The 13,817-nt window shown below is 42.7% G+C and overlaps 1 protein-coding gene across 2 annotated transcripts in view; it reads left to right on the top strand.

The window, feature by feature from the left end:
- Positions 1–13,817, top strand: part of LOC118001906 (plasminogen-like) — a 38,921-nt gene that overhangs the window by 18,013 nt on the left and 7,091 nt on the right. Inside the window, exons 10-14 of one of the 2 annotated variants that reach the window (XM_034992092.1) lie at positions 2,502–2,667; positions 7,381–7,562; positions 9,171–9,319; positions 10,246–10,339; positions 12,512–12,632. In XM_034992092.1, the coding sequence (XP_034847983.1) occupies positions 2,502–2,667; positions 7,381–7,562; positions 9,171–9,319; positions 10,246–10,339; positions 12,512–12,632 (712 nt within the window). The remainder of the gene's footprint in view (positions 1–2,501; positions 2,668–7,380; positions 7,563–9,170; positions 9,320–10,245; positions 10,340–12,511; positions 12,633–13,817) is intronic. The other variant, XM_034992093.1, reaches the window with a different exon arrangement.

The following is a 13,817-nucleotide window of genomic DNA, read 5'->3' as shown; positions in this document are numbered from 1 at the left end:
TTTAATATCATTGTTAACATGGTTGGATTTAAAAGTTGTTTCGACTTGTCCTGTTTGAACTTTGTTCCTTTTGAAATCTTTTTCTCCCTTTGTTTGTTCATTCAGTATTTTTTGATTCTCTTCTATCACCACTATTTCCTTATTAGTTAAACCATTTTTGGTGTTTTTAGTATTTTTTTCTAATATTTAGAATATATATATTTAACTTACCACATTCTACCTTCAAATGATACTACTTTATTTGATGTAAAATGTAAGAAACTTAAGACATTGTATTTCTATTTCCTCCTTCCAAAGTGTTTTGCCACTGTTCTCAAAGAGCTTATTTCTACTGTGTTATAAATCTCACAATATATTGGTATTATTTTTGCCTGAATAGTCACATTTCAAAGCGATTGTAAATTAAAAATATCTCTCTCTCTATCTATCTATCTATCTATCAATCATCTATCCATGTATACCATTTCTGGTGCTCTTCACTTTCTTTTGGAGATTCAAATTTCTATCTGGTATCGTATTCCTTAACCTTTAACATTTTTTGTAGTACAGATCTGCAGCTTATTTAAGACTTGTATGTCTGAAAAAGTCTTTATTTTGCCTTCAGTTTAAAAAAATAATTTTGTTGGGGGTAGAATTCTGGGCTGAAGTTTTTTTCCTTTTACCACTTTAAACATGTTACTCCATTATATTCTGTTCTGAATAACTTCTGACCAGAAATCTTATCTTTGTTCCTATGTATTTCATACTTTTTTCTTCTCTGACTGCCTTTAAGACTTTCTCTCATCTTTGGTTTTCAGCAGTTTGATTGTCATGTGTCCTCATGTATTGTTTATTTATTTATTTTTTGTGTTTATCTTGCTTGAGGTTCTCTGAGCTTCTTGAATTTGTGGATTGTTGATTTTCATTACTTTTATAAAGTTCTCAGCCATTATTATGCAAATATTTTTTCCTGCTCTTTCTCTCTTTTTCTGTTTTCCTTTTTTTAGACTCCAATTACCCTTTCATATTATCTCATACCTCTTGTATGTTTGTTCTGCCTTTCCCCCCACTTTTTTTCTCTCTTTGAGTGTCAGTTTAGATAATTTCTACTAACTTATTTTCAAGTTCACTGATTCTCTTTTCAGTTGTGTCTGGTCTGCTGATCAGCCCATCAAAGGAATTCTTCATCTCTAATATCATGGTTTTTATTTCTAGCATTTGCATTTTTTCCTTTTTTTTTTTTTTTAATAGTTTCCATCTCTGCTGAAATTCTTCACCTATCCATGTATATCATTCACCTCTGGTATAAAATGCTTCAGCATATTATTCGTAGCTACCTCACGGTCTCTAATAGTCTGCTCTAGTCATCTCTGGGTCTGGCTCTGTTGGTTTCTCTTTCTTTTTTTGGTATGTCTTGTGATTTTTCATCAATTGCTGGATATAATGTGTGGCAGAATAGTAGAGATTGCAGTTCCTTCCACTTTGAAATGGATGCCCTCTTTTGTAAGCATGCTGTATGGGTAATTAAGTCAATCTAGTCAGTGGATGAACTGCATTTGGGTTATTGTTGCTGCTTTTACTTTAAGCAGGCCTCACATTCCTCATATCCCCTTCACACTCCTTCACATTCCTTAGCATACTGTTTGGGGGTGCTCAAGAGTTTTCTTAGGATTCTTAATTCAGTCTCAATTTTTAGCAGTCACTGCATGCTTGCACCACAAAGGAGTCTTGCTCTAAACCAGACTTTCGTGACAGACTGCTGTTTCTTGTTTCTCAATGCTAAGCTTTTGATGGAGGTAGGCATTCTCTACCTTCCTGATCTCCCCCCACCCCCGTCTTAGATGGGCTCTATGTACCTGAGCTTTGAAGGTAGTGTTATCTTAATGTTCTTCCCCCTTCTTTCCATGGAACTAAATTCTAACTTGTATCCGTGGTGGTTCTTAAGTAGAAGAGTAGCAGACTTCTGCTCTGTGTCAGTGAAGGATCCTGGCACAAAAGAATTCCCGGTCCCTCCTCTAGGGGAATAGATTTTTGCCTCTACCGTTCTCTGAGAAGCAAAGGATATTTTGCCTGCACTCTTGAATGCAGAACTGTTTCCTGCCCCATCACCCAACAGCTTAAGGGTTTGGCTTTGTATAAAGAAAATGTCTGGGGAAACACACAAGGATCTCATTTCTGCAGCCTGCACCACTGAATGTACCTCTGAGCTCCTACCCAGTTGTTCTCATGAACACCCAGTAGACATCCATAAACAGGAACTTGCACGTGAGTGCAATTTCCAATTATAAACACTCTGACCCATGTGTTTTTCCCTGAGTTTTAAATTAAATATTTACAAGAAAAGTTAGGTCACTAAAGTTCTACAGTGTGATTGATCTATTGTTTTCTTTGCAAGTCCATTTCCTGGCCAATATGAAAAGAAAGCAGAGTTAATTCCCAGAGACTACTGTTCTGTTTGTGTCTTCAATTGCTTCACATATCTCTGTTCTAGTCGTTACTTAGTTGATTATCTTCTATTTCAGCTTTAGTACCACCTGAACAAACTCCTGTGGTCCAGGAGTGTTACCAGGGCAATGGACAGAGTTATCGAGGCATGTCATCCACTACTATCACAGGAAAGAAATGCCAGTCTTGGTCGTCTATGACACCACACAGACATGAGAAGACCCCAGAACACTTCCCAAATGCGTATGTCTTTGCTTTTAACCATGAGAGGAACAATAACCAACTTATATTTCTGTTAGAAGGTCCATGCTATAAACTAACTTCTTAGAACCAAATTTCTCTTGGCTCCAGAATGTGAGGCAAAATGTCTTAGGTGCTTTGCTTTTGAACAAAAGCTCTGAAAAAAGAGAAGTTAGAGACTGGCTATCTTTCCTGAGCACTTTTGTGAGAGAAAGAGGAGATGTATAGAGGTGTTGAGTTCATGCTAGCGGAAGGCTCAGGAGAACGAATGACCAGAAACTTAGAAACAGTACCATTCCACAGCACCTGGTAAAGATCAATGCAATCTTTCAACTATGGAATTTTATCATTCCAAACTGCAACCTCTGAAGTGAAGTTTGTGTTTGTCATTGTATCACAGATATCTATATACTTGAATATATATATTTTCATATATCATCTAATATATATCACTTAAGTTGTACTGACACCTGGATCTTGAGCATGAGTGGTCAGCAGTGGTAGGAGTTGCCAGGACTTGAAGAGCAAAAGCAGGAAGTATACAGATGCTGATAGGCAAAATGGACTGGTAGATGGACAAAGACCAGCATTTCTGCCATAAACATTTATAAAATGTAGGGGATAAAACTTTTTTCACATGATGGACAACAGGTATCAGAGGACTGAGAACTTTTAAAAGGGGAAATAAATTATTAGTAGTAAATTAGTAATTGGGCTTACCAAGACAGCTGGGGTTTTGTAGGCTGGGTAAGAATAAGAAAGGCTCTGTGCAGAGAAGGAGCTCAAAGAATAGGCACAGCTCTCCTTAAATCTTTGGCTGAATATAAAAGTGCACATGCACAGGGAGAGATTCCACAAAGTTCACAGGACAAAGAAAAACTACTGAGGAAAGAACAACTGAGAGTGATGAGATAAACGGGGATTACAGAACCCACACAACATTGAGAGATTCTGTGTTCAGAGATTTGAGATTCTGACAGAGAGACCTCATGGGACACCATAAGCATTCAGTAGCAATTCTAGAAAAGTCACACTTTAGGAGTAGAATTAATATATTCTTAAAATAAGGGCAATTCTAGAAACACCCCAGCAAAGCTTAAAAGCAATCCTAAAAGGATCAGAATAATCTGTAAGTAAATTAACTGTTTGCCACACATAAACTCAACTGTCTTTAGAGAAAAACAACAAAATCCAGTCACTCAGTCATGTGGCATCTACAATGTTTGGCACAAATTTAAAAATTACCAGACATCCAAAAATCATTAAACGTGATCCAGAGCCAGGGGAAAAACCAGTCAAAACAAGCGACCCAGAAATGATAGAAATGATGGAATTAGCAGACAGAAATTTTAAAAAATATTATAATTATGTTCAAGGATTTAAAGGAAAATATGAATATATAAGAGAAAAATTGGATGTTCTAAAGAAAAAAGAAAGCTATAGAAGAGCCAAATGGAAAAGACAAGACTTAAAAATATATATCTTAAATGAAAAATTCATCGTATGGCCTTACCATCAGGTTAGACATGAAAGAAGAAAAGGTTAACTTGAAAATAATGCAGCATAAGCTATAAAACCTGCAGCACAATGTCAAAACAAAGACTGAAAGAGAATAAACAGAACCTCAAGGATCTCTAGAAAAATATCAAGAGGTCTAACATATGTTTAAATCAAGTCCCAGGAGAGGAAAAAGATATTGAAACAAAAAAATACTTGAAGCAATGATGGCTGAAATTTTTCCAAAGATGAAAAGATTATAAACTTATAGTTTCAAGAAGTTCAATGAACCATAAGTAGAATTTTAAAATTTTATCAAATTTTATCGAATATTTAAGGAGAAATAATACTGATCCTTTATAATCTCTTACAGAAAATAGAGGAGGAAGGAACACTTATCAACTCAGTTTGTGAGGCCCAAAAAACTGAGATACAAAAAGTAAACAAGAATATTGCAAGAAACTACAGAACATTTTCTGTTGTGAACATAGACAAAAAGACTTAACAAAAATTAATAAATTGAATGCAGGGTTGGTTTAACATTTACCAACAATCAACATAATACACCATGTTAACAGAATAAAAGTGATAAATCATATGATTATAACAATAGATATAGAAAAACTTTAGACAAAATTTAACACTCATCCATGATTTCAAAAAGTCTTAGCAAACTAAGAATAGAAGGGAACCTCCTCAATTTGCTCAAGGACATCTACAAAAATCTTCCAGCTAATATATTAATGAGGAAAGATGAATGCTTTCTCTATAAGATTGGGAACAAGAAAAAGAAATAAAGAGCCTAAAGTTTAGAAAGGAATCAGTAATCTGTCTTTATTCACAGAAAACTAGATTAGTAGATACAGAATCCTAAGGACAAATAAGTGAACTTTGCAAAATCGAAAGATACAAAAGTATATACAATGTCAATACACAAAAATCTATTGTATTTCTATATACCAGAAATACCCAGTTGGAAAAGAAAAAACTTTAAAACAATATCACTGACAATGGTATCAAAACCAAAATATTTAATGATAAATTTAACAAAGTGTGTACAAGAACTATATGCCACATACTACAAAATGTTGTTGAGAGAAATTTAAAAGATCTAAATAAAGATATACTGTTCATGGATTTAAGAGTCAATATTAATTCTTACCAAATTGGATTTTGGATTCAACCTACATTCAAGCAAAATTCCTGCAGCTTTTTTCCCCCCTTTGTTTGGAAAAAGAGACAAAATCTATATGCAAAGGACCTAGAATCACCAAACAATCTATACAAATCTAAACCATCTATAGAAGAATACCCAAGTTGGAGGACTTACCCACCCTGATTTAAAGACTTACTATAAAAGTACAGTGTTCAAGACCACATTGGTACTGGCAGAAAGATACACAAATAGAGAAAGCAGTCATTGGGGGTATAGTCATACAATGGAATACTATTCAGCGATAAAAGGGAACAAGCTACAGACACTCTCAAATAGCACAGATGAAGCTCAAAAGTCACACGAAGGAAAGAAGCCAGGCCCAGAAGAGTATACACTGAGTCCATTTATACGATGTTCTAGGAGAGGAAATCTAGTTTCTGGTGAGAGAAATCAATAGTATTTGCTCCCACGGGGGCAGCAGAGATTGAGTGGTGACCCTGGGGAGCTTTCTGGGCGGGGGATGGAAATGTCCTGTATCAGGATAGGGGTGTGGGTTATACAGATATATGTAGTAATCAAAACTCCTCAAACTACCTTTAAGATCACGCATTTCACACTATGTCAAGGAGAGCTCAATTCTAAAAAAAAAAAGCAGGACTTCATTTCTTTCTTTTTTTTTTTTTAACTTTTTACATGTTTATTTTTTTTTTAATTTTTTAATTTAAGTTCAATTAATTAACATGTAGTGTATTACTGGTTTCAGAGGTAGAGGTCAGTGATTCGTCAGTCTTATATAACACCAAGTGCTCTTTCCATCACGTGCCCTCCTTACTGTCCATCACCCAGTTACCCCACCCCCCAACCCACCTCCCCTCCGGCAACCCTCAGTTTGTTCCCTATGATTAAGTTTGTCTCCCTCTCTGATTTCAAAAGATAGACCTTGACACATCCAGTTGCTTGGAGACCCGCTGAAGGGCTTTTCTCGAGTTGTGGGCCAGGCTCTGAGACAGCCCCCTGCCTGCGGTATCTGCAGACATAGTGCTGGATTCCCATAATACATAGTATGTTTCAGATTTTCTCAGACAGCCACAGGTCACGGGTCTAAACTATAAAGAGGAATGCAAGGCTGAGAAGTCCGAAAGACTGGGGCAGCTTTTAGGGGAGGCCTGGCGACCGAATTGCTCAGTGTCCCCAGGCTCCTCACCTGCTGTGCCTCTTTCCCAATTGTTTCTAACTCTCCCATAAGCCCTCAGCCCCCTTCGTGCACCCACACATCTCCTGTCACTCTTTCTCTAGTGTCATCTGCATCCCTCCATCCTACCTGGTTGCAGCGGGTGTGGTATGAGGGAAGGCTGGGGTCCCCGTGACCTCTCTCCCCTGCCCCCGCATTTCCCCAGAAGGCATCCTTTAGAAACACATCCTGCCTGGGAGCTAGTTTTCCAGGCAAGCTTCCGGAAGTCTTTCAAAGCCCAAACCCACTTGATCTACCTGATGGGATACTTACAGTATTTTCATGCTAAGTGCACAGCATTTTAGCAACATTGTGGGTCAGTGGATGGAGGGGACTGGCCTGAGAGTGTCCTCACAATGTCAGTCCTCCTCAGGGAAATAAATGTGAGTTCTAACTTACACAGCTCTATGTATTCTTACAGAGAGAGAGAGAGAGAGAGAGTTGTACGTGCATAGGAAAAAAAATCTAAAACGTGCACTTTAAATTCAATATTGGCTATCCCTGGGGAATGTATGTCCCATTCCCAGGAAAAGGGAGACATTCGGGTACTTTTAGTTACACATTTTTATATCATCTCAGTTTTTATATGGAGCACATATTACTTTTGATTTTTTAAATAATATCAGAATCTATGTTTTGAATGTACCCAGTTGTTTAGAAGCTGAGAGACATCTGTGCTTGTCACATTATAATAATAGTTGGTACCTGTGGTGTCTTTAATGGAAATATTTCAAAGTCACTTATTAACACTCTGTCACAACAAAAAGTGGAGGGTGCAGAAGTGCCCCGGAAGATTCTCCACCTCTCACGACCTGTGTTGTGGAATTTACAGCGGCTTGACCCTGAACTACTGCAGAAATCCAGACGGTGACAAGAGCCCTTGGTGTTACACCACTGACCCGTCTGTCCGCTGGGAGTTCTGTAACTTGGAGAAATGCTTAGCCACAGAAGAGAGTGGGACCAACTCCCCGACTGTGCCCCAAGTTCCGAGTGGAGAGGACGCTTCCGAACCAGGTGGGACGTCTGTGGCCAGACTTCTACGTCCGCGGGCGTCAGGATGATAAGGGGCGGACCACCTTACAGAGGCAGAGCGCGTTACTGCTGCGGGCACTGAGCGCTGGCCGGGGGGCCGCCATGTGGAGGCAAGCCTCAGGGAGCCCTCGCGGCAGCCAGAGCTGCTGTTGCTGGCGTCACATGGGTGGCCTGTGGTTTTAGGACTTGATTGGTTCTGAGCGATGGATAAAATTTGAGCCTGAGTGGATCGAGGGGTTGATGTTGGCAGCGCTGGCCAGGATGGGACCTGCTAGGACACCAAATCCTTGCTCCCTCCATGGAGAAATAGAAATGATGGATTTGGTTTTTTGAATAGACTGAATTAGGGGTGCTAGCAGGACAATCAAGTGAGGCTCTCCAACACAAACCTGGAAGGGTGGATGCGAGGCTTGCAGGGTCACCGGGGCTCAGCGCAGGGATGTGGTTGTCATCTGAGGTGGGAGGCAAGACCCTTCTGTGCTTCCCTGGCCATCGGAGTGCAGCTCTGAGTGCTTAGCACCTGCTTCTGGGCTTGTCTCCTGCCCCTTGCCCCACCCTGCAACCCCAGCCCTGGCATGAGAACTCAGGGTCCATGACTTGTCTGGCCACTTTCAGGTAATTCAAGATCCTCCAGAAGGTAATGATTTAAACAAGAACTTGGTTTCAGGTTGAGAGCCCTCTCCATCCTGAGGTGGGCTTGGCTCCCCCGCAAAGCTGGAGAACCTCACCTACTCTTCCCTTGAACAGGCTGAGCACATCTCTCTTTCCTCTTTCTTGGTGAGACTGTGGGCTCTGTGCCCATCTGGGTCTCCCTCCTAGATAAGACTTGAGACGACCTGCCGTGGTTCCCCCCTGTGCCTGCCTCACATTTGGTGCATGGATAACTCCCCTACCCCAGTCCTGGCAAACTTTGGGGTTGCAGCCTGCCCAGCACAGCCCCCTTCCTTGGCAGAGACGCTAGGTGGCCCAGCTTTTGCATTTTGGATTTTCCAAATGGCCGTCAGAGCACTGCTGCCCTGGGTCCCCCTGTGGGACACTCACCACGTTCTCTGAGGGGTCTTGTGGAAGCCCCCTGTCCCTAGGCTGGGGCAAGAGATGAGCTTGGAGAAGGGGCCCAAGTCGTCTCTTTATGAACCTCTTCGCCCCGAAGGGTGGGAACTCACAGCACAGCTCCAGACAAAATAGTATCTTTTATAAAAATCCTGTTCAATTTACATTCTTTTTTCCCCCCATCCTGGTTGAGAATGAGGTGTTCGAGGGTCTTCTGACAGTTCACAGTTGCATCTGTTTGATGCGAATCCTCCAGGGGCTCTGTCTTACCACTCAGCTTGTTATAGAATTGACTATCTTCGTGTCCTGGCCAAAATTTCCATGCTAACATCTTGGCTTGTGATTATTTCCCAGGCAACAGCGTTTCCAGTAACTTGTTAAAATAGGCAGTGTTTGCTGTAATTGTCAACATTCCAGTGCTCTAAGGATGTGACCACAGAAACTGTCATATTGGAGAGTCCTAGCGGGGCTGCCTATATTCCCTAGCGTCCTGGGTCTGTGCAGGGACACGTAACCACCCATTTCTTCTTCCTCTTACAGACTGCATGTTTGGGAATGGCAAAGGGTACCGGGGCAAGAAGGCAACCACTGTTTTGGGCATCCCATGCCAGGAATGGACTGCCCAGGAGCCGCACAGACACAGTATTTTCACTCCACAGACAAATCCACGGGCAGGTCTGGAAAAAAACGTAAGCCACTTTGATTTGAACTCTATTTTGCCTTTTGCTGACCAATCTTTGCAAACAGAATTGACCCTGTGTTACGGCAAGTCAGCCCGGACTGGTCCTTGGTGGTGGCAGAGGGGATTGTGAGAGGTCTCGGGAACAAGCCTCCACGTAACTAGCATCCGCGTGGCGACTCCGGTGTCCAAGCAGACCTCCGTGCCTGTGACCACTGTCCTCGGGCTCCTCATTTCGTTTGCGTTTGGGATGTTTCCTGCTTGCTTTTAGTACTGTGTGCTGTTTCTAGTTTCTAGTGTTTGTCTTCTACATTCTGGTGGTCAAGGATGAACCTCATGACCTTTTAGTCAAATCTGTCCAGAAAAAAAAAATGTGGTTAGGCCATGAGGACTCCACGCAGTAGGGTTTCCTCTAGTCTCACAGACTGTGGGATGGTTTACTTTGGAGGTACGTATAGGGAAGGAAAAGGAAGACATGCCTTCCTACGGCTTGACCCATGCAACGCGCACAGTTCTTGGGAACAATTTCTGAACCAAGAGCAAACAGGTATCATCGGGTAGTAGATTGCTGACGTGAACCAGGGACGAGATGAGTCAGCCAAGTCCCATGGTCCTCTCTAGCTCGCTCTCTCAGAGGTCCCTGACACAGGCTGCTGGAGGGGAGGCCCCTTTATGGCGTCTCTACCGCAGGACTCCTCAGGTCCCCTCCTTCCAGGGGAGTCGCTCACAGCTTCTTTGAAGAAGCTGAGTCAAAACTTTATAACACCTTAGGATGTGCCAAAGGAATAACTTTGCCCCCTGCCACAAAGAACTAGGAGCACTGCCTTCCATCTTCCAAGGACAGCAGTGACGTGTGTCAGAACACCTTCTCTGCCCTTCTCTGTCCCACTCTGCCTGGTCCCCAACACACCTGTCCTTTTTTTTTTTTTTTTTTAGTACTGCCGTAATCCTGATGGTGATGTCAACGGTCCTTGGTGCTACACGACGAATCCAAGCAAACTTTTTGACTACTGTGATGTCCCTCAGTGTAGTAAGTTGCTTTCCTTTTTGTAAGGAGATAGCTTCTCAGATAAATGCAGTGCCACCTCCCAGATACGGATTTGCAAAAGGAGGGCTTGAAGCTGAGCACTTCAAGTGGGCTGCCCTCTCTTCATCATGGGCCTCTTGAATCTGTCCTTCTGGTGGCCCTATTTGTTAGGGAGTCCCCCTTCCCTGACACCTTAAATAAAGTAAATACACAATCCTCCAAAAGAGCAAACAGGTGATCCCATCAGCCTCAGAATGCTCTCACCGAACTCTCCCGCTTGGGATGCCTGAAAAACAAATTTTAAATTCGGTCCCCAGATAGGAAACTCTCCCTTTCAGTAGCTGAGAAGTAAAAAAAATATACAAGCACCATGAAACAGCTAAGCATATAATGTACACTGTAAAGCTATAAACTGTCATCCTGAGAATTCAATGAGAAGGAACGTAGATTTTTACTAAGCCCCAAATCTCCTTTATCCTAAGATTACTATTCATTACCCATACCTTAGCCACATAATTTAGAGAAAAACGTGTCTGGGTTCTTCCCTCATTTCCGTGAGATTTTCTAGGGAGCAAGAAGCTTGGATCAGGGAAAGGGGAAAAGTTTGGAATAACAAATCCATGGGTAGGTCTGGAGAACAATGTGAGCCGCTTCGATTTGGACCCTGTATTACTTTCTGCTGACCTGTCTTTGCAAACAGAATTTGTCTTGGTTCCAGAAAACCAGGCTGGCCTTCGCCTTTGCATGGCTTGATTGCAGGTGCTTGCATCTGCCACGTACAGGGGCTAGAGCTGGAGGGGGAGAAGCTCCAGCTGCCAAGGCAGCGAAGACAAGCATGCAGAGGTGGTTGGGGAGGAGTTTGGGGTATGGGGTAGAGCACGGGAGCCACTTTGCTGGGGTTTGCGCCTGAGCCACCCCTGGGTAAAGCAGCAGGGAGGAAGGAGAGGCCAGGGTGATGGGCAAGGTTCCACTTGGGCTCCTTGTCTGGATTTAGGGTGAGTTTACAGCTGAATCTTTCTCGTGTGGCTGTTTTCTCTGTTCTGTAGACACTCTCTTGGTGGCCCCTTCATCTGAAAGGCCCTTAATGGGGTGAGTGCCTTCCCTTCAGCTGGTCACTCCCGATCCTCAGCTCTGCCCCTTCTGGAGCACCTTGCTGCCTCGTCTGGGCCAGGTTCTCCATGTTGGACAGGCTGCCTATGGGCCATGTTCTTCATGTTGGACAGGCTGCCTATGGGCCAGGTTCTCCATGTTGGACAGGCTGCCTACTTGACAGGATTGCCTTTAAGTTGTCCTATCAGCCTGACATTCCTGCCATGGGCACCACAGCTGGGATAATGCTCCTCGATTCCCAGGGAGGAGAAGTACAGTAACTTCCCAGGTGCAGCCCTTGGCCATCAACAGATGCTCTAGCCTTCTAGAGGCTGGAGCTGTTTGGGCATTAGTGGGTGGTACCAAAAATGGGGCACAACCCCTATTGTCTAGGTGGAAAGGTAGGAGGTAGATAGAGCATATGGGCAAGTGAGTGTCAGTCATCCCCAGGGTGTTGGGTTAGTCTTGGGAAGCTCCTGGAAGTCCTGTCCAGAAGCTGGCTGAGAGAAGTTCAGGACAATTAGCTCTGTTCCATACGATCACACACACACACACACACACACACACACACACACGTGTACATAATGCACACACAGAGCTTCACATTAAAAAAAACTACCCACAGTGCCTTGCAACGGGGATGACAACTAGGATTTTCAGTAAACTTTATGTGGTTCAGAGGGTGATGATGATGACAAAGAAGATGAGGATGATGATGAAGATGAAGATGGGAACCTAGAATCTACCACATCAAGTCAGAATAATAATTGGTGTCAGTCAGGTCCTCTTAGCAAAGCTCTCACTCTACCACCCAACTCTACCAATCTACTTAACCGCCCCCCCCCCCCCATAATACAGAAGTCCTTAGACTTTCCTGAAAGGAGAAGGTTCTGTGTTGTCTACTGTCACTTCCGAAACTTAGAAAAAAATATCCCCAAAGATGCTTATGATCTCGTGATTTAGTTTGGGCTTTGAAAGGTCAAAACTTAAGAGCTTTGGCCGTGACCCACTGATTTCTCTTGAGTTGTGTGACAGAATTGCTTTCCCTTCTTGAAATGTCACTCTTGTTTCCACTTCGTACCACAGCGTCCCGTTCATTCGATTGTGGGAAGCCCCAGGTGGAACCAAAGAAATGTCCTGGAAGGGTTGTCGGCGGGTGTGTGGCCAACCCCCATTCCTGGCCCTGGCAAATCAGTCTGAGAACAAGGTGATGGTATTTCCAGAAACAATTAGTTCCATTCTTCTGTGTAAGCCCCAAAAAACCTTTCTATGTTCACACTCGATCCACGCAACTCGGGGATCTGTACCAGCCTTTATCATCTTCTTAGGAAGAAGGAAAACTGCAAAAATTTTAAAAATTCTATTTTCCTAGGTTCTCTACTTTGAAAATGGCCCGAATTGGAATATTTTCCTTCATCTGGGCAGCTATTGTCAAAATGTGCAGATGTAGCGATTTACACCACGTTCCAATATTGCTGGAAAAGTATTGAAGATGCCCGGAGGGTCTTATAGATGTTGATTGTCTCTTTGTAGGACAAAGGGATTGGGATATTTTTGGAAATGTGGGATGTTGAGGGGGGCATGGACAAAATTATCTAGAGTCTTTCACCGATAAAGATTCTTTTTTTTTATATACTTTCTTGAATTATTGAATTTAATCAGAGGGTGCTCACTGATTCCCAAGCACCTCGCCTTCTGTGTAGGATGATAGTTCAGGATCACCATAATTTAAGAGTGATGGGTTCTGATCCTATGGGACCCAGAAAGTTTGGGTGATTGTTTCAGTGGCATGGGCTTCTAATAGGTCCAGTTTTCCCGGGTGTCTCATATAAAGCACACGTGTGAAACAGGCTAATCTGTTTTTCGTGTTGCTTCGTCACCTCATTTCCACACCAGGGCCCACGTGCACACTCAGTTCTCGCTCTCAATTGCCTTCCTTCCCTATGTATGTGAGATGCTATTGATAAACTGGACTTCAGTATATTTCATTCTTTTGTTGAGTTGGCTTTTCCTTTCTTTGCCTTCTCATTTATGAACTCCTTGCTCTACAAACCTTCACCTTTCACATATTTCAAATTCTTTCTTTCACAAACTGTGTTGTGCTCCATCTCCTGACCAATTATTCCCATGCCTGCTGTCATTATGGTGGGCTTTGTTCGGAGTGGCTCACACCAAGAGGGTAAAATGAGCAGACTCCAAGGAATCACAGCTGTTTAGGGTCACATTTGGCTCCCTGAAGAATGACTTGTTGAGCCTTGTAGAGATCTTGTCATAAAGAAATAAGAGAGGCCTCAAGGGGATGATCTTTGGCTGGTCACTTCTGTTGGAGTCCAAGGCCAACAAGTCCAAACTGTTGACGTGGGCTTCCTGTTGCTGCCACGTGGCTTTGCTC

Source organism: Mirounga leonina, unplaced genomic scaffold, assembly GCF_011800145.1.
Source record: "Mirounga leonina isolate KUSES-001 unplaced genomic scaffold, KU_Mleo_1.0 Mir_55, whole genome shotgun sequence".
NCBI lineage: Eukaryota > Metazoa > Chordata > Mammalia > Carnivora > Phocidae > Mirounga > Mirounga leonina.
This window is presented reverse-complemented; position numbering and strand designations above follow the sequence as displayed.